The sequence below is a fragment of the Procambarus clarkii genome, chromosome 35, assembly GCF_040958095.1.
Source record: "Procambarus clarkii isolate CNS0578487 chromosome 35, FALCON_Pclarkii_2.0, whole genome shotgun sequence".
NCBI lineage: Eukaryota > Metazoa > Arthropoda > Malacostraca > Decapoda > Cambaridae > Procambarus > Procambarus clarkii.
This window is the reverse complement of record NC_091184.1, coordinates 18,914,137-18,935,548: the sequence shown is the minus strand read 5'-3', so window position 1 is coordinate 18,935,548 and position 21,412 is coordinate 18,914,137. Positions and strand designations below refer to the sequence as shown.

Below are 21,412 nucleotides of genomic sequence, written 5' to 3'. Positions count from 1 at the left end.
TTTGGGATAGGTCAGTACTACGCAGTACACTACGACCCTAGAATCCTCCCCCCGGAGTTATGTTGGATATTTCCAACACCGAATACAACACTGTTGTATTCTCATTACTTATTACTATATTAATTATTGTAGTAAGAAAAATTAACAACACGTAGAATTCTCATGTACTAATAATTCCATCTGTACAGTAGGCTAGAATTCTCACGTCACCTGATGCCAGTATTGCGTCAGATTTCCTTACAGTAAACACATTATATCCAATGTATGTGAGAATTAAATTCGATTCTCTATAACTAAGGCATTCTGTATGATAACTAATTGCAGATGAATTGACTTCCAACTAAAAGCCGAATAGAGCGTTGGAGTCATAACGTTTATCTCGTAATAAAGCTAACGTCACCAGTGAATGCCATGGGGAGACATTAATTCCTCTCCCTTATATATTTACTATTCTTAAAGTGGTAAATAATAATTTCCTCCTCTAAATAATAAACCCGTCCAGTCTTCAACGTTTCAAGCGTAAATGCGAGAAATATTAATGTTCGTGACATAATTTGTTTTATGAACGCGCGACGCGGCGTGGGTTGAAGAGGACCAACTCAGTACACGTGTGGAGCCGCTCAGAGGCAGACCTGCGCATACCGTACTCACAAGGAGACGCCATTGCCCAGCCACTAGGGCAGACGTTATCCATCCTCAGATGAAAGTCGCCACTGTAAGGCGTGAATAACCTTGCAGATAATATCTTCAGCTGGTGTTGGTGTCAGATAAGGAACCTTTTAACCTGGTTCTTGACGACACGTGACCAGCCAGCGAAGTGAGCCACTATCCAGGATAGGCTTAGCCGGAGCCTGGGGACGCGAATTCCGGCAATCTTAAAACTTATACAGTGCCCTTTCAGCTAAGTATATTCCCTTTATGTGATGCATCTAGTAAAGAGTTTTGTAGTAGCTGGGTGATTGACCGTTATGACGCATAACATCTAATAACAGGTGATTAAATTTTTCACCTGTAACTCTCAATTTCTTGAATATAGATTCAGTAGTTAAATTAGTTGCTACTGTAAATATTTGTCTTGCAGCACGTGAGAAGAATTCTTCCTGCCGCCTTCTCCCATGTTAATCCGTCCCATTCGTCAGCCAACCGAGTCCAGAGAATAAGAGGAAACTCCATGGCTTGTCTAGAGGAATCATCATTAAGCTAAGATTTTATATTCTTTCATGAATCTATTGCAATTCTTTATGTGCAGAATTCCTCAGGATTAATATGTGTTTACTGTAACTCTCATTACTATACTTATAATCTATGTTCTCATTTATGCTAATGATATCAGTTTCAATATAAAATTTATAGGATTAGATTATTATTAATTGAATTAGTGAACGAACCACACTAATTCCTGGACGTACTTACCTCCAGTAATAACCCCCCAATGTAGGTGTTTGAGGGTTTGATTCATTTAATTATACAGCCCATTAATTATTTCTATGATCATATTCTCTAGTATTTTATCCATAGTTACTGGTTCATCTAGGAATTATCTAATGATCAGAAATTCTCAGTTTCCCTCTTTACTATAAAAGCGGGTGGTCCTTCGTAATTTAATTTACTACATTAATATTTAAATAATCACAATCAAGCCCCAAATATCCCACAAGAGCTCAACCCCTGCAAGCACACACACACACACACAGGGGGCCGGTGGCTGAGTGAACATACGAACGTATGTTCGTATGTTCGTATGAACGTATGTTCGTATGAACGTGTATATCTTTGCTCAATCTTTGACGGCTTTGGTTACATTTATTAAACAGTTTACAAGCATGAAAAATTGCCAATCAACTGTTGTTATTGTTATAAACAGCCTCCTGGTGCTTCAGGGCTCATTAACTGTTTAATATTTGTAAACAAAGCCGCCAAAGATTAAGAAAAGATGGACAGGTTCGTAAGTGTTTGCGTAAGTGCTTTCGTGAATCTGGCTCCTGAACTAGACTCAATAATACGGGTGCTCACTTGCACTCAAGATGCAACTCCAAACAATTGCAACAAAACAATAACAACAATGTTATTTGCCTACAACGCTGCGTACTAGTGGCTCTAGGTAATGTATGTACTAGCTCTATCTATAAATACAACATTATGTTGTAAATCATCTATGTGTGTGTACTTTTCCTCAATAAAAATTTTAATTTGAATTTTAAATTTGAATTTGGGTCACTGAGACGGTCTCCATGGAGACCAAACACACACCGAAACTACGACGTTGGTACAACGTTGGAACAAGTTTTAACACCTAACCAGTTATAACAACCAATATAGCAAGTTGTAACAACGTTCTAATACGTTATAAACACGATGTAACCACGTTATTACAAGTTGTAACAAGCGGAAAATAGAGACAGTTTCGGTTTGTGTTTCCAGGGTGGTAAACCCTCACAAATTACCTTAATACATGTCATTAAGGACGACAATCAAAACAATTACTTTATCTGTTCGTATCACACAGATAAGAACAGTTGACTACAAATCAGTTTAATCAAAACCACAATTTGGGATATTTACAATGATTAATTACGTTAATTACTGTCATCCAGACAGTTAACAACAACAGTAATTTACGTTAATGACCACCTGTCACTCAGTCCGACAACTGAAGCAATAATTAACAGTAATTACTCTGTCATCAAGACAATTAAACAATCAGTACGTAATTAGTACTGACACACGGAGGACAGCTTAATCAAGACAAATTACATTAACACAACTATATCACTCAAGACAGCTTCCCAAACAAGAATGTGTCACCTCACATAATTACGCTAATTACACTGCCTCACCGGACAGTTAATGACAACTAATTTACTTCACTGACTCTTCAATTAACCTCGTCACGCAGACAGACAAACACGATAACACTACATCCCGTCCTCTTAAAGTAATGTCGCTTTTCGCTCGTCTGCTTTGGCCAAAATTGGACATAATATGAAATGAAATCGGCTCATGAAAGTGACGTACTGTCCCGTTTTCTGTTTGAGTCGTCCGGCCTACTCGGTAAGGTTAGGAGAGGAAACTTTCAATTAACGTTTTTTCATGACGTTTTGAAACTTTAAGAGAATTTCCCGCTGTCCTAACCTCTTAGCGTGCTCGGGTGGGACAGCGCAGTGGGACGCAGAGGAGGCAGCGTGCGTTGTGCTTCTGGGTCACAAAAGTGAGTTAGGTTCTCTCCCAGGTGATGGCAAAGGAGCTTACGGAGTCACAGCTAAGCAGAAGGGAGGAACGAAATGGCACTCGCCCCTACGGTGGTGAGGTGGGCTGTGTACAGTGGGTGCTCATCAGATCATTTGGGAATGCATCGGATGAGGGAGTGGGGAATGGAGGGGAGAACGAAGGGAATAGAGTAGGGGATGGTGGGGAGGACAAGGAACGAGGGAGTGGGGAATGGCAGGGAGGACGAGGGAGTGGGGAATGGCAGGGAGGACGAGGGGATGGGGAAGTTGGGGATGGTGGGGATGACGAAGGAGTAGAGTGGGGGATGGTGGGAGGACAAGGGACGAGGGAGTGGGGAATAGTAGGGAGGACGAGGGGGACCGGGGACCGGAGAGTGGGGAATGGCGGGGAGGACGAGAGGACAGGGAAGGGTTGCTGAGCCACAGCAACGCATGGCCGGGTACAGCTAGTAGTAAATACAGAAACTCACCAAGGCCAACACGAGCAGTGACCTGCAACATTCGTAACCACGAGACATTGCTGTGACTGAGAGTGAGAAAGTTAGGGCAGTGTTCTCCGTCAGTTCTCCCAGACAACCCGTTTCTTCAAAGGTCGCAGGACAACAGCTCTAAAGTTCTTTCTTTGTTCCAACAAGCTCTAAAAATCGAACTTTTGTAGCAATTCTTACCAGGCATTAAGAGAAAAGTCTTTTGTTTGTTGCATGCAGTTTGGCTTTTTTGTTTTGTTTTATGTGTTGCCGCCCCGGCGTGGAGTCCTTGCTATCGTACTCGTCAAAAAGGACCTTTTTTCATGAAATATTACTAAAATACTTCCATAAAAACTTTATTATACTACCTCCTCTCTTTTTTGTAATTTATCAAAGGCATAAAAGACTTTCGCTTCAACACTGAACTGAAAAAAAAATAACTTTGAAAATCTTCAGACATGTATTCTTGAAACATCTGAGAAAAAACTCCTCCTGAGGTGTTTCCTCACCTGCTTCTCAGAGTGTTCAGGGAATGTTCATTGTTCTACGCCAGAGTGTTCTTCATGAGAATGTTCTTGGCTCTCAACTTACTTGTTCCTCAGTAATATCAATTGTTCTCCACTGACGATGTTCTAGGTAATGTTGATTAATCTATGCAAGCGTTTTTATTTTGATTTATTTATATTGTATGTGGGTGTAGGTGTAGAGGAGACGGGTGTAGGTGTAGAGGAGATGGGTGTAGGTGTAGAGGAGACGGGTGTAGGTGTAGAGGAGACAGGTGTAGGTGTAGAGGAGGGTGTAGGTGTAGAGGAGACGGGTGTAGGTGTAGAGGAGACGGGTGTAGGTGTAGAGGAGACAGGTGTAGGTGTAGAGGAGACGGGTGTAGGTGTAGAGGAGACGGGTGTAGGTGTAGAGGAGACGGGTGTAGGTGTTTAGGAGACGGGTGTAGGTGTAGAGGAGACGGGTGTAGGTGTAGAGGAGACGGGTGTAGGTGTAGAGGAGACGGGTGTAGGTGTAGAGGAGACTGGTGTAGGTGTAGAGGAGACTGGTGTAGGTGTAGAGGAGACGGGTGTAGGTGTTTAGGAGACGGGTGTAGGTGTAGAGGAGACGGGTGTAGGTGTAGAGGAGACGGGTGTAGGTGTAGAGGAGACGGGTGTAGGTGTAGAGGAGACGGGTGTAGGTGTAGAGGAGACTGGTGTAGGTGTAGAGGAGACTGGTGTAGGTGTAGAGGAGGTGGGTGTAGGTGTAGAGGAGACGGGTGTAGGTGTAGAGGAGACGGGTGTAGGTGTAGAGGAGACGGGTGTAGGTGTAGAGGAGGTGGGTGTAGGTGTAGAGGAGGGAGTAGATGTAGAGGAGACTGGTGTAGGTGTAGAGGAGACGGGTGAAGGTGTAGAGGAGGAGAGTGTAGGTGTAGAGGAGATGGGTGTAGGTGTAGAGGAGGAGGGTATAGGTGTAGAAGAGAAAGGTGTAGGTGTGGAAGAGACAGGTGTAGGTGTAGAGGAGATGGGTGTAGGTGTAGAGGAGGAGGATGTAGGTGTAGAGTAGACTGGTGTAGGTGTAGAGGAGACGGATGAAGGTGTAGAGGAGGAGGGGTGTAGGTGTAGAGGAGATGGGTGTAGAGGAGGGTGTAGGTGTTGAGGAGACGGGTGTAAGTGTGGAAGAGACAGGTGTAGGTGTTGAGGAGACGGGTGTAAGTGTGGAAGAGACAGGTGTAGGTGTAGAAGAGACAGGTGTAGGTGTAGAAGAGACAGGTGTAGGTGTAGGAGACAGGTGTAGGTGTAGAGGAAACGGGTGTAGGTGTAGAGGAAACGGGTGTAGGTGTAGAGGAGACGGGTGTAGGTGTAGAGGAGGAGGATGTAGGTGTAGAGGAGAATGGTGTAGGTGTAGAGGAGACGGGTGAAGGTGTAGAGGAGGAGGGGTGTAGGTGTAGAGGAGACGGGTGTAGGTGTTGAGGAGACGGGTGTAGGTGTGGAAGAGACAGGTGTAGGTGTAAAAGAGACAGGTGTAGGTGTAGAGGTGGGTGTAGGTGAAGAGGGTGTAGGTGTAGAAGAGACAGGTGTAGGTGTGGAAGAGACAGGTGTAGGTGTAGAGGAGATGGGTGTAGGTGTAGAGGAGGAGGATGTAGGTGTAGAGTAGACTGGTGTAGGTGTAGAGGAGACGGGTGAAGGTGTAGAGGAGGAGGGGTGTAGGTGTAGAGGAGACGGGTGTAGAGGAGGGTGTAGGTGTTAAGGAGATGGGTGTAAGTGTGGAAGAGACAGGTGTAGGTGTAGAAGAGACAGGTGTAGGTGTAGAAGAGACAGGTGTAGGTGTAGAGGAAACGGGTGTAGGTGTAGAGGAAACGGGTGTAGGTGTAGAGGAGACGGGTGTAGGTGTAGAGGAGGAGGATGTAGGTGTAGAGGAGACTGGTGTAGGTGTAGAGGAGACGGGTGAAGGTGTAGAGGAGACGGGTGAAGGTGTAGAGGAGGAGGGGTGTAGGTGTAGAGGAGACGGGTGTAGAGGAGGAGGGTGTAGGTGTTGAGGAGATGGGTGTAGGTGTGGAAGAGACAGGTGTAGGTGTAGAAGAGACAGGTGTAGGTGTAGAGGTGGGTGTAGGTGAAGAGGGTGTAGGTGTAGAAGAGACAGGTGTAGGTGTAGAGGAGATGGGTGAAGGTGTAGAGGAGGAGAGTGTAGGTGTAGAGGAGACGGGTGTAGGTGTAGAGGAGGAGGGTATAGGTGTAGAAGAGACAGGTGAAGGTGTGGAAGAGACAGGTGTAGGTGTAGAGGAGACGGGTATAGGTGTAGAGGAGGGTGTAGGTGTAGAGGAGACTGGTGTAGGTGTAGAGGAGACAGGTGAAAGTGTAGAGGAAGAGGGTGTAGGTGTAGAGGAGACGGGTGTAGAGGAGGAGGGTGTAGGTGTGGAAGAGACAGGTGCAGGTGTAGAAGAGACAGGTGTAGGTGAAGAAGAGAGAGGTGTAGGTGTAGAAGAGACAGGTGGTGTAGAGGAGGGTGTAGGTGTAGAGGAGACGGGTGTAGGTGTAGAGGAGACGGGTGTAGGTGTAGAGGAGGGTGTAGGTGTAGAGGAGACGGGTGTAGGTGTAGAGGAGACGGGTGTAGGTGTAGAGGAGACGGGTGTTGGTGTAGAGGAGACGGGTGTAGGTGTAGAGTAGACAGGTGTAGGTGTAGAGGAGACGGGTGTAGGTGTAGAGGAGACGGGTGTAGGTGTAGAGGAGACGGGTGTAGGTGTAGAGGAGACGGGTGTAGGTGTAGATGAGACGGGTGTAGGTGTAGAGGAGACTGGTGTAGGTGTTGAGGAGGTGGGTGTAGGTGTAGAGGAGATGGGTGTAGGTGTAGAGGAGACGGGTGTAGGTGTAGAGGAGACGGGTGTAGGTGTAGAGGAGACGGGTGAAGGTGTAGAGGAGGAGAGTGTAGGTGTAGAGGAGATGGGTGTAGGTGTAGAGGAGGAGGGTATAGGTTTAGAAGAGAAAGGTGTAGGTGTGGAAGAGACAGGTGTAGGTGTAGAGGAGATGGGTGTAGGTGTAGAGGAAGAGGATGTAGGTGTAGATTGGTGTAGGTGTAGAGGAGACGGGTGAAGGTGTAGAGGAGGAGGGGTGTAGGTGTAGAGGAGACGGGTGTAGAGGAGGGTGTAGGTGTTGAGGAGACGGGTGTAAGTGTGGAAGAGACAGGCGTAGAAGAGACAGGTGTATGTGTAGAAGAGACAGGTGTAGGTGTAGGAGACAGGTGTAGGTGTAGAGGAAACGGGTGTAGGTGTAGAGGAAACGGGTGTAGGTGTAGAGGAAACGGGTGTAGGTGTAGAGGAGACGGGTGTAGGTGTAGAGGAGACGGGTGTAGGTGTAGAGGAGACGGGTGAAGGTGTAGAGGAGGAGGGGTGTAGGTGTAGAGGATACGGGTGTAGAGGAGGAGGGTGTAGGTGTTGAGGAGACGGGTGTAAGTGTGGAAGAGACAGGTGTAGGTGTAGAAGAGATAGGTGTAGGTGTAGAGGTGGGTGTAGGTGAAGAGGGTATAGGTGTAGAAGAGACAGGTGTAGGTGTAGAGGAGATGGGTGAAGGTGTAGAGGAGGAGAGTGTAGGTGTAGAGGAGATGGGTGTAGGTGTAGAGATGGGTGTAGGTGTAGAGGAGGAGGGTATAGGTGTAGAAGAGACAGGTGTAGGTGTGGAAGAGACAGGTGTAGGTGTAGAGGAGACGGGGATAGGTGTAGAGGAGGAGGGTGTAGGTGTAGAGGAGACTGGTGTAGGTGTAGAGGAGACAGGTGAAAGTGTAGAGGAAGAGGGTGTAGGTGTAGAGGAGACGGGTGTAGAGGAGACGGGTGTAGAGGAGGAGGGTGTAGGTGTGGAAGAGACAGGTGCAGGTGTAGAAGAGACAGGTGTAGGTGTAGAAGAGACAGGTGTAGGTGTAGAAGAGACAGGTGTAGGTGTAGAGGAGGGTGTAGGTGTAGAGGAGACGGGTGTAGGTGTAGAGGAGACGGGTGTAGGTGTAGAGGAGACGGGTGTAGGTGTAGAGGAGACAGGTGTAGGTGTAGAGGAGACGGGTGTAGGTGTAGAGGAGATGGGTGTAGGTGTAGAGGAGACGGGTGTAGGTGTAGAGGAGACGGGTGTACGTGTAGAGAAGACGGGTGTAGGTGTAGAGGAGACGGGTGTAGGTGTAGAGGAGACGGGTGTAGGTGTAGAAGAGAAGGTTGTAGGTGTTGAGGAGACGGGTGTAGGTGTAGAGGAGACGGGTGTGGGTGTAGAGAAGGGTGTAGATGTAGAGGAGGAGGGTGTTGGTGTAGAGGAGGAGGGTGTAGGTGTAGGAGACGGGTGTAGGTGTAGGGGAGACGGGTGTAGGTGTAGAGGAGGTGGGTGTAGGTGGAGAGGAGACAGGTGAAGGTGTAGAGCAGGAGGGTGTAGGTGTAGAGGAGAAATGTGTAGGTGTTGTGGAGACGTGTAGGTGTAGAAGAGACAGGTGTAGAGGTGGGTGTAGGTGGTGAGGAGGAGGGTGTAGGTGTAGAAGAGACAGGTGTAGGTGTAGAAGAGACAGGTGTAGGTGTAGAGGTGGGTGTAGGTGGTGAAGAGGGTGTAGGTGTAGAAGAGACAGGTGTAGGTGTAGAGGTGGGTGTAGCTGTAGAAGAGACAGGTGTAGGTGTAGAGGAGATGGGTGTAGGTGTGGAGGAGACGGGTGTAGGTGTGGAGGAGACGGGTGTAGGTGTAGAGACGGGTGTAGGTGTAGAGGAGACGGGTGTAGGTGTAGAGGAGACGGGTGTAGGTGTAGACGAGACGGGTGTAGGTGTAGAGGAGGTGGGTGTAGGTGTAGAGGAGGAGGGTGTAGGTGTAGAGGAGATGGGTGTAGGTGTAGAGGAGGAGGGTGTAGGTGTAGAGGAGGTGGGTGTAGGTGTAGGGGAGACGGGTGTAGGTGTAGAGGAGACAGGTGTAGGTGTGGAGGAGACGGGTGTAGGTGTAGAGGAGACGGGTGTAGGTGTGGAGACGGGTGTAGGTGTAGAGGAGACGGGTGTAGGTGTCGAGACGGGTGTAGAGTAGGTGGGTGTAGGTGTAGAGGAGGAGGGTGTAGGTGTAGAGGAGATGGGTGTAGAGGAGGAGGGTGTAGGTGTGGAGGAGACGGGTGTGGGTGTAGAGGAGGCGGGTGTATGTGTAGAGGAGACGGGTGTACGTGTAGAGAAGACGGGTGTACGTGTAGAGAAGACGGGTGTAGGTGTAGAGGAGACGGGTGTAGGTGGACAGGGAGGCAAGGAAGGGCCTTCAGGCCATTATACATAAGTATACATGAATACAATATAAAGTATATATATATACAACATGTGTATCAAAACTATGTCTATGTGGTATACATCTCACAATCCCATAATCTAATTTAATGTTAGAGGACAATGTAATGAACAATAATGAAAGGGAAATTACACAGTATACATGAGAGTAATACATCCGAGACCTAAATTTATACATTCTCCATCATAGTTCACATAATATTTCCTATACAGCATTATGTAGCATTCCATAATATAAGCATATACGGATGTTTTTCAAGCTACATGACATTAGGCTACTGCTATTCACTAGACTTCTAATATATATCCACAAATACATGGCAAGGATTTATGGTATAGATATATAATATACATAGATATATGTGGAATACATTGGCAATACACAATTATTTCTAGTGTGTTGACGAAAAAAGAATAACTACATAAATTAATATTCGTGATACTAGGCTAATCAGCCAAGACATCACTATACAGTTTGAGCACATCATACACCAGCTACAGTATGATCATACTGGTGTATGTGTGGTCATAACACCACCTCACACCCATATGGTAATATCACAACACACCATGGACCAGTATGGTAATATCACAACACACCATGGACCAGTATGGTAATATCACAACACACCATGGTCCAGTATGGTAATATCACAACACACTATGGTCCAGTATGGTAATATCACAACACACCATGGTCCAGTATGGTAATATCACAACACACCATGGACCAGTATGGTAATATCACAACACACAATGGACCAGTATGGTAATATCACAACACACCATGGACCAGTATGGTAATATCACAACACACCATGGACCAGTATGGTAATATCACAACACACCATGGTCCAGTATGGTAATATCACAACACACCATGGTCCAGTATGGTAATATCACAACCGACCATGGTCCAGTATGGTAATATCACAACACAACATGGACCAGTATGGTAATATCACAACACACCATGGTCCAGTATGGTAATATCACAACACACTATGGTCCAGTATGGTAATATCTGAACACACCATGGACCAGTATGGTAATATCACAACACACCATGGTCCAGCATGGTAATATCACAACACACCATGGTCCAGTATGGTAATATCTGAACACACCATGGACCAGTATGGCAATATCACAACTGACCATGGACCAGTATGGTAATATCACAACACACCATGGACCAGTATGGTAATATCACAACACACCATGGTCCAGTATGGTAATATCACAACACATTATGGTCCAGTATGGTAATATCACAACACACCATGGTCCAGTATGGTAATATCACAACACACCATGGACCAGTATGGTAATATCACAACACACCATGGACCAGTATGGTAATATCACAACACACTATGGTCCAGTATGGTAATATCACAACACACCATGGACCAGTATGGTAATATCACAACACACCATGGACCAGTATGGTAATATCACAACACGCCATGGACCAGTATGGTAATATCACAACACACCATGGTCCAGTAAGGTAATATCACAACACACTATGGTCCAGTATGGTAATATCTGAACACACCATGGTCCAGTATGGTAATATCACAACACACCATGGACCAGTATGGTAATGTCACAACACACCATGGACCAGTATGGTAATATCACAACACACCATGGTCCAGTATGGTAATATCACAACACACTATGGTCCAGTATGGTAATATCTGAACACACCATGGACCAGTATGGTAATATCACAACACACCATGGTCCAGCATGGTAATATCACAACACACCATGGACCAGTATGGTAATATCACAACACACCATGGTCCAGTATGGTAATATCAACACACTATGGTCCAGTATGGTAATATCACAACACACTATGGACCAGTATGGTAATATCACAACACACCATGGACCAGTATGGTAATATCACAATACACCATGGTCCAGTATGGTAATATCACAACACACCATGGACCAGTATGGTAATATCACAACACACTATGGTCCAGTATGGTAATATCACAACACACTATGGACCAGTATGGTAATATCACAACACACCATGGTCCAGTATGGTAATATCACAACACACCATGGTCCAGTATGGTAATATCACAACACACCATGGTCCAGTATGGTAATATCACAACACACCATGGTCCAGTATGGTAATATCACAACACACCATGGACCAGTATGGTAATATCACAACACACCATGGACCAGTATGGTAATATCACAACACACTATGGACCAGTATGGTAATATCACAACACACCATGGTTCAGTATGGTAATATCACAACACACCATGGACCAGTATGGTAATATCACAACACACTATGGACCAGTATGGTAATATCACAACACACCATGGTCCAGTATGGTAATATCACAACACACCATGGACCAGTATGGTAATATCACAACACACCATGGACCAGTATGGTAATATCACAACACACTATGGACCAGTATGGTAATATCACAACACACCATGGTCCAGTATGGTAATATCACAACACACCATGGTCCAGCATGGTAATATCACAACACACTATGGTCCAGTATGGTAATATCACAACACACCATGGACCAGTATGGTAATATCACAACACACCATGGACCAGTATGGTAATATCACAACACACCATGGACCAGTATGGTAATATCACAACACACCATGGACCAGTATGGTAATATCACAACACACCATGGACCAGTATGGTAATATCACAACACACCATAGACCAGTATGGTAATATCACAACTCACCATGGACCAGTATGGTAATATCACAACACACCAGGGACCAGTATGATAATATCAGAACACACCATGGTCCAGTATGGTAATATCACAACACACCCATGTGATAGTGAAGTGATGGTAGTATAGCAGTGGTAGTGAGGTGATGGTGATTTGACAGTGATGGTGATACAGTAGTGATGGTGAGGTAGTGATGCTGTAGCAGTGATAGTGATATATCAGTGAATATAAGGAGGAAATATATCAGTGTGAGGTGATAATGCAGAGAAAGTGAAATGATGTTGGTGTAGCAGTGATAGTGTTATGTGATAGTGAGCTGTTGGTGATATAACAGTGACAATAGCTGTCATATAGTGACACCAACAATTTGTTATTCAACATGGTCCGTATATGACCCCAAGTGTGGGGCCTGAGGTGATGGTGATATATAGAGGTGATAGTGAAGCTATAGTGATACAGCAATGATAGGTTACAGGACTGGGAAGATATAGCATTGATGGTGATACAGCCGTGATTGTCAGGTATATGATACCAAAGTATAATACCAAAGATAGTGAAGTTATGATGATATTGTGAAAAAAGTCTGTCCTTAAATTACATTGGCATCAAAACACGCAGTGATGCAAGAGTGATGGTGATGGTACAGTGAACTAGAGTGGCAGCACAACACCACAGTAGTGATGGTGGTGGTACAGTGAACTAGAGTGGCAGCACAACACCACAGTAGTGATGGTGGTGGTACAGTGAACTGGAGTGGCAGCACAACACTACAGTAGTGATGGTACAGTGAACTAGAGTGGCAGCACAACACCACAGTAGTGATGGTGATGGTACAGTGAACTAGAGTGACAGCACAACACCACATTAATGATGGTGGTGTTACAGTGAACTAGAGTGGCAGCACAACACCACAGTAGTGATGGTGGTGGTACAGTGAACTAGAGTGGCAGCACAACACCACAGTAGTGATGGTGGTAGTACAGTGAACTAGAGTGGCAGCACACCATCACAGTAGTGATGGTGGTGGTACAGTGAACTAGAGTGGCAGCACAACACCACAGTAGTGATGGTACAGTGAACTAGAGTGGCAGCACAACACCACAGTAGTGATGGTGATGGTACAGTGAACTAGAGTGGTAGCACAACACCACAGTTGTGATGGTGATGGTACAGTGAACTAGAGTGGCAGCACTACACCACAGTAGTGATGGTGATGGTACAGTGAACTTGAGTGGCAGCACAACACCACAGTAGTGATGGTGATGGTACAGTGAACTAGAGTGGCAGCACAACACCACAGTAGTGATGTTACAGTGAACTAGAGTGGTAGCACAACACCACAGTAGTGATGGTGATGGTACAGTGAACTAGAGTGGCAGCACAACACCACAGTAGTGATGGTACAGTGAACTAGAGTGGTAGCACAACACCACATTAGTGATGGTGCTGGTACAGTGAACTAGAGTAGCAGCACAATACCACAGTAGTGATGGTACAGTGAACTAGAGTGGTAGCACAACACCACAGTAGTGATGGTACAGTGAACTAGAGTGGTAGCACAACACCACAGTAGTGATGGTGATGGTACAGTGAACTAGAGTGGCAGCACAACACCACAGTAGTGATGGTGATGGTACAGTGAACTAGAGTGGCAGCACAACACCACAGTAGTGATGGTACAGTGAACTAGAGTGGCAGGACAACACCACAGTAGTGATGGTGGTGGTACAGTGAACTAGAGTGGCAGCACAACACCACAGTAGTGATGGTGGTGGTACAGTGAACTAGAGTGGCAGGACAACACCACAGTAGTGATGGTGGTGGTACAGTGAACTAGAGTGGCAGCACAACACCACAGTAGTGATGGTGGTGGTACAGTGAACTAGAGTGGCAGGACAACACCACAGTAGTGATGGTGGTGGTACAGTGAACTAGAGTGGCAGCACAACACCACAGTAGTGATGGTACAGTGAACTAGAGTGGCAGCACAACACCACAGTAGTGATGGTACAGCGAACTAGAGTGGAAGCACAACACCACAGTAGTGATGGTGGTGGTACAGTGAACTAGAGTGGCAGCACAACACCACAGTAGTGATGGTACAGTGAACTAGAGTGGCAGCACAACACCACAGTAGTGATGGTACAGTGAACTAGAGTGGCAGCACAACACCACAGTAGTGATGGTGATGGTACAGTGAACTAGAGTGGCAGCACAACACCACAGTAGTGATGGTACAGTGAACTAGAGAGGCAACACAACACCACAGTAGTGATGGTGATGGTACAGTGAACTAGCGTGGCAGTACAACACCACAGTAGTGATGGTGATGGTACAGTGAACTAGAGTGGCAGCACAACACCACAGTAGTGATGGTGATGGTACAGTGAACTGGAGTGGCAGTACAACACCACAGTAGTGATGGTGGTGGTACAGTGAACTAGAGAGGTAGCACAACACCACAGTAGTGATGGTGGTGGTACAGTGAACTAGAGTGGCAGCACAACACCACAGTAGTGATGGTGGTGGTACAGTGAACTAGAGTGGCAGCACAACACGACAGTAGTGATGGTGATGGTACAGTGAACTAGAGTGGCAGCAAAACACCACAGTAGTGATGGTGGTGGTACAGTGAACTAGAGTGGCAGCACAACACCACAGTAGTGATGGTGGTGGTACAGTGAACTAGAGTGGCAGCACAACACCACAGTAGTGATGATAAAGTGAACTAGAGTGGCAGCACAACACCACAGTAGTGATGGTGAAGGTACAGTGAACTAGAGAGGCAGCAAAACACCACAGTAGTGATGGTGATGGTACAGTGAACTAGAGTGACAGCACAACACCACAGTAGTGATGGTACAGGGAACTAGAGTGGCAGCACAACACCACAGTAGTGATGGTGATGGTACAGTGAACTAGAGTGGCAGCACAACACCACAGTAGTGATGGTGGTGGTACAGTGAACTAGAATGGCAGCACAACACCACAGTAGTGATGGTGCAGTGAACTAGAGTGGCAGCACACCACCACAGTAGTGATGGTGATGGTACAGTGAATTAGAGTGGCAGGAAAACACCACAGTAGTGATGGTACAGTGAACTAGAGTGGCAGCACAACACCACAGTAGTGATGGTACAGTGAACTAGAGTGGCAGCACAACACCACAGTAGTGATGGTGGTGGTACAGTGAACTAGAGAGGTAGCACAACACCACAGTAGTGATGGTGGTGGTACAGTGAACTAGAGTGGCAGCACAACACCACAGTAGTGATGGTGGTGGTACAGTGAACTAGAGTGGCAGCACAACACCACAGTAGTGATGGTGATGGTACAGTGAACTAGAGTGGCAGCACAACACCACAGTAGTGATGATGGTGGTACAGTGAACTAGAGTGGCAGCATAACACTACAGTAGTGATAGTGATGGTACAGTGAACTAGAGTGGCAGCACAACACCACAGTAGTGATGGTACAGTGAACTAGAGTGGCAGCACAACACCACAGTAGTGATGGTAGTGATACAGTGAACTAGAGTGACAGCACAACACCACAGAAGTGATGGTGGTGGTACAGTGAACTAGAGAGGCAGCACAACAACACAGTAGTGATGGTTGTGATACAGTGAACTAGAGTGACAGCACAACACCACAGTAGTGATGGTACAGTGAACTAGAGTGGCAGCACAACACCACAGTAGTGATGGTACAGTGAACTAGAGTGGCAGCACAACACCACAGTAGTGATGGTGGTGGTACAGTGTACTAGAGTGGTATCACAATACCACACTAGTGGTGGTGGTGGTGCAGTGAACTAGAGTGGCAGCATAACACCACAGTAGTGATGGTGGTGGTACAGTGAACTAGAGTGGCAGCACAACACCACAGTAGTGATGGTACAGTGAACTAGAGTGGCAGCACAACACCACAGTCCACTACAGTCACCTCCCTAATGTCACTGTGGTTGACTGCTGCCCTCACCACATCCAGGCCGCTCACCACATCACCGAAGACATGTGACAACAGGTAACCATCCTGGCGGTCCCTGGTGGTGATGGTGAACTGGGCACTCCTGGGATCCCCCGGCCTCCACCAGGCCCACACAGCTCCTGCCTGGCCTGACTCCCGGTACTGCCCCTGGAGGTCAGGCAGCAGTGGGGCTCCTCCCTCACCATCATTACTCTCGTAGTCTCCGCCCTCCACCCACTCCCCCGGCTGACCCTGGTCCCACACCTCCAACAGTTTAGTGTTGCGGAAGGTGTGGCCCCGCTGGCCCGTACACAACAACACAAACTGTCTGGCCAGCGGAGTGTCAGGGGTCAGCCGGATGGTGACCCGCCCTCTTGTTGACCCCGCCCACCCGAGGTCAAGGAACGCCAGGGTGCAGGAGGGCTCCAGCACGCCCACAACCTCACTCTCCTGCAGGAAATGAAATAAATCATGCTGATAACTGTATAACAAAATGTTATCATATTAGTTATCAAAACTCAGTAAGTCAGTAATGTCAGTAAGACTAGTGAGTGTAATAAAGTAACCTGGAGGGTGTGGGCGTGGGTGGGCGTGGGCTGACGCAGGAGTGGGTGGAGGTACAGCTGTCCGTCTTGTAGAGTTATCCTGGCGGAGCGGCGGCCATCTTGGTCTTCCTGGACGGCCAACACCCGGCCAGCCTCCACCAGCCTCTTGACGGGCTCCCTCATCCTGTGGAGGTCCTCAACCTGTGGACAGTGTCAGCCCCATTATCACCTGTGGTCAGTGTCAGCCCCATTATCACCTGTGGTCAGTGTCAGACCCATTATAACCTGTGGTCAGTGTCAGTCCCGTTATTTTAGACCTGTAGCTCCAGCCCCCCCTCTACTGGAAGCGGGTTGGTGCTGGACCTGAAGCTCGAGCCCCCTCTACTGGCAGGGGGTTGGTGTTGGACCTGTAGCTCCAGCCCCACTCTAATGGCAGGGGGTTGGTGTTGGACCTGTAGCTCCAGCCCCCTCTACTGGCAGGGGGTTGGTGTTGGACCTGTAGCTCCAGCCCCCTCTACTGGCAGGGGGTTAGTGTTGGACCTGTAGCTCCAGCCCCACTCTACTGGCAGGGGGTTGGTGTTGGACCTGTAGCTCCAGCCCCCTCTACTGGCAGGGGGTTGGTGTTGGACCTGTAGCTCCAGCCCCACTCTACTGGCAGGGGGTTGGTGTTGGACCTGTAGCTCCAGCCCCCTCTACTGGCAGGGGGTTGGTGTTGGACCTGCAGCTCCAGTTCCACTCTACTGGCAGGGGTTGGTGTTGGACCTGTAGCTCCAGCCCCCCTCTTCTGGCAGGGGGTTGGTGCTGGACCTGTAGCTCCAGCCCCCCCTCTACTGGCAGGGGGTTGGTGCTGGACCTATAGCTCCAGCCCCACACTACTGGCCGAAGGGTTCGTGCTGGACCGGTAGCTCCAGCCCCCCTCTACTGGCAGGGGGATGGTGATGGACCTGTAGCTCCAGCCCACCTCTACTGGCAGGTGGTTGGTGCTGGACCTATAACTCCAGCCCCCCCCCCTCTACAGGCAGCGGGTTGGTGCTGGACCTGTAGCTCCAGCCCCAATCTACTGGCAGGGGGTTGGTGCTGGATCTGTAGCTCCAGCCTCCCTCTACTGGCAGGGGGTTGGTGCTGGACCTGTAGCTCCAGCCCACCTCTACTGGCAGGGGGTTGGTGCTGGACCTGTAGCTCCAGCGCCCTCTACTGGCAGGGGGTTGGTGCTAGACCTGTAGCTCCAGGTTTCCTCTACTGGCAGGGGTTGGTGCTAGACCTGTAGCTCCAGCCCCCTCTCTACTGGCAGGGGGTTGGTGCTGGACCTGTAGCTCTAGCCTCCCTCTACTGGCAGGGGGTTGGTGCTGGACCTTTAGCTCCAGCCCCCCACTAGTGGCAGGGAGTTGGTGCTGGACCTGTAGCTCCAGCCCCCCTCTACTGGCAGGGGGTTCTTTCAGGACCAGTCGCTCCAGCCTCCCTCTACTGGAAGGGGGTTGGTGCTGGACCTGTAGCTCCAGCCCCCTTCTACTGGCATGGGGTTGGTGCTGGACCTGTAGCTCCAGCCCCCCCTCTACTGGCAGGGGGTTGCTGCTGGAAATGTAGCTCCAGCCCCCCTCTACTGGCAGGAGAGTTGGTGCTGGACCTGTAGCTCCAGCCCCCTCTACAGGCATGGGAGTTGGTGCTGGACCTGTATCTCCAGCCCCCTTCTACTGGCAGGGGGTTGGTGCTGGACCTGTATCTCCAGCCCCCTTCTACTGGCAGGGGGATGGTGCTGGACCTGTATCTCCAGCCCCCCTCTACTGGCAGGGGGTTGGTGCTGGACCTGTATCTCCAGCCCCCCCTCTACTGGCAGGGGGTTGGTGCTGGACCTGTAGCTCCAGGCCGCCTCTAATGGCAGGGGGTTGGTGCTGGACCAGTAGCTCCAGCCCCCCTCTACTGGCAGGGGGTTGGTGCTGGACCTGTATCTCCAGCCCCCCCTCTACTGGCAGGGGGTTGGTGCTGGACCTGTAGCTCCAGGCCGCCTCTACTGGCAGGGGGTTGATGCTGGACCTGTAGCTCCAGCCCCCCTCTACTGGCTGGGGGTTGGTGCTAGACCTGTAGCTCCTGCCCCCCCCCCCTCTACTGGCATTGGGGGTTGGTGCTGGATATGTAGCTCCAACCCTCCCCTCTACTGGCAGGGGGTTGGTGCTGGACCTGTAGCTCCATCCCCCCTCTGCTGGCAGGGGGTTGGTGCTGGACCTGTAGCTCCAGCCTCCATCTACTGGCAGGGGGTTGGTGCTGGACCAGTAGCTCCAGCCCCCCTCTACTGGCAGGGGGTTGGTGCTGGACCAGTAGCTCCAGCCCCCCTCTACTGGCAGGGGGTTGGTGCTGGACCTGTAGCTCCAGCCCCCCTCTACTGGCAGGGGGTTGGTTCTGGACCTGTAGCTCCAGCACCCCCTCTACTGGCTGGGGGTTGGTGCTAGACCTGTAGCTCCTGCCCCCCCCCTCTACTGGCATGGGGGGTTGGTGCTGGATATGTAGCTCCAGCCCCCCTCTACTGGAAAGGGGTTGGTGCTGGACCTTTAGCTCCAGCCCCTCCTCTAATGGCAGAGGGGTTGGTGCTGGACCTGTAGCTCCTGCCCCCCTCTACTGTCAGGGGATTAGTGCTGAACCTGTAGCTTTTGGCCCCCTCTTCTGGCAGGGGGTTGAGGCTGGACCAGTAGCTCCAGCCCTCCTCTACTGGCAGGGGGTTGGTGCTGGACCTGTAGCTCCAGCCCCCTTTTACTTGCAGGGAGTTGGTGCTGGACCTGTAGCTCCAGCCCCCCCTCAACTGGCAGGGGGGTTGGTGCTGGACCTGTAGCTCCATCCCCCCCACCTCTATTGGCAAGGGGTTGGTGCTGGGCCTGTAGCTCCAGCCCCCCCTCTACTGGCATGGGGGGTTGGTGCTGGACCTGTAGCTCCAGCCCCCCTCTACTGGCAGGGGGATGGTGCTGGACCTATAGCTTCAGCCCCCCTCTACTGGCAGGGGGTTGGTGCTGGACCTGTAGCTCTAGCCCCCCTCTACTGGCAGGGGGTTGATGCTGGACCTATAGCTCCAGCCCCCCTCTACTGGCAGGGGGTTGGTGTTAGCCCTATATCTCCAGGCCCCCCCCCCTCTGCTGACAGGGGGTTGGTGCTGGGCCTGTAGCTCCAGCCCCCCCTCTACTGGCATGGGGGGTTGGTGCTAGACCTGTAGCTTCAGCCCCCCTCTACTGGCAGGTGATTGGTGCTGGACCTGTAGCTGCAGCCCCCCCCCCTCTACTGGCAGGGGGTTGGTGCTGGACCAGTAGCTCCAGCCCCCCTCTACTGGCAGGGGGTTGGTGTTAGCCCTATATCTCCAGGCCCCCCCCCTCTGCTGACAGGGGGTTGGTGCTGGACCTGTAGCTCCAGGCCGCCTCTCCTGGCAGGGGGTTGATGCTGGACTTGTAACTCCAGCCCCCCTCTACTGGCAGGGGGTTGGTTCTGGACCTGTAGCTCTAGCCCCCCCTCTACTGGCATGGGGGGTTGGTGCTAGACCTGTAGCTCCAGCCCCCCTCTACTGGCAGGGGGATGGTGCTGGACCTGTAGCTTCAGCCCCCCTCTACTGGCAGGGGGTTGGTGCTGGACCTGTAGCTCTAGCCCCCCTCTACTGGCAGGGGGTTGATGCTGGACCTATAGCTCCAGCCCCCCCTCTACTGGCCGAAGGGTTGGTGCTGGGCCTGTAGCTCCAGCCCCCCTCTACTGGCATGGGGGGTTGGGGCTAGACTTGTAGCTCCAGCCCCCCTCTACTGGCAGGGGGTTGGTGCTGGACCTGTAGCTTCAGCCCCCCTCTACTGGCAGGGGGTTGGTGCTGGACCTGTAGCTCTAGCCCCCCTCTACTGGCAGGGGGTTGGTGCTGGACCAGTAGCTCCAGCCCCCCTCTACTGGCAGGGGGTTGGTGTTAGCCCTATATCTCCAGCCCCCCCCCCCTCTGCTGACAGGGGGTTGGTGTTAGCCCTATAGCTTCAGCCCCCCTCTGCTGACCGGGGGTTGGTGTTAGCCCTATAGCTTCAGCCCCCCTCTACTGGCAGGGGGATGGTGCTGGACCTGTAGCTCCAGCCCCCCCTCTACTGGCAGGGGTTTGGTGCTGGACCTGTAGCTCCAGCCCCCCCCTCTACTGGAAAGGGGTTGGTGCTGGGCCTGTAGCTCCAGCCCCCTTCTACTGGCAGAGGGGTTGGTGCTAGACCTGTAGCTCCTGCCCCCCTCTACTGTCAGGAGATTAGTGCTGAACCTGTAGCTCCAGGCCCCCTCTACTGGCAGGGGGATGGGGCTGGACCAGTAGCTCCAGCCCCCCTCTACTGGCAGAGGGTTGGTGCTAGACCGGTAGCTCCAGCCTTCCTTTACTGGAAGGGGGTTGGTGCTGAACCTGAAGCTCCAACCCTCCCCTCTACTGGCATGGGGTTGGTGCTGGATCTGTATCTCCAGCCCCCCCCCCCCTCTACTGGCAGGTGATTGGTGCTGGACCTGTAGCTGCAGCCCCCCCCCCCTCTACTGGCAGGGGGTTGGTGCTGGACCTGTAGCTCCAGCCCAACACCCTCTACTGTCAAGGGGTTGGTCCTGAACCTGAAGCACCAACCCTCCCCTGAACTGGCCGGGGGTTGGTGTTAGCCCTATAGCTCCAGCCCCCCTCTACTGGCAGGGGGTTGGTGCTGGACCTGTAGCTCCAGCCC

The 21,412-nt window shown here is 50.2% G+C and overlaps 2 protein-coding genes across 3 annotated transcripts in view; both read right to left on the bottom strand.

Moving 5' to 3' along the window:
- LOC138371377 (uncharacterized) overlaps positions 1 to 21,412 on the bottom strand; it is a 613,305-nt gene that overhangs the window by 60,491 nt on the left and 531,402 nt on the right. The gene's annotated exons all lie outside the window — the stretch shown is intronic.
- LOC138371374 (peptidyl-prolyl cis-trans isomerase-like) lies at positions 12,145 to 17,212 on the bottom strand. The gene is made up of 2 exons (XM_069336157.1): positions 16,746 to 17,212; positions 12,145 to 16,629 (listed from the first exon to the last, which is right to left on the bottom strand). The coding sequence occupies exons 1-2, from the start codon at positions 16,905 to 16,907 to the stop codon at positions 16,117 to 16,119; spliced, it is 675 nt and encodes a 224-aa protein (XP_069192258.1). The 5' UTR covers positions 16,908 to 17,212; the 3' UTR covers positions 12,145 to 16,116.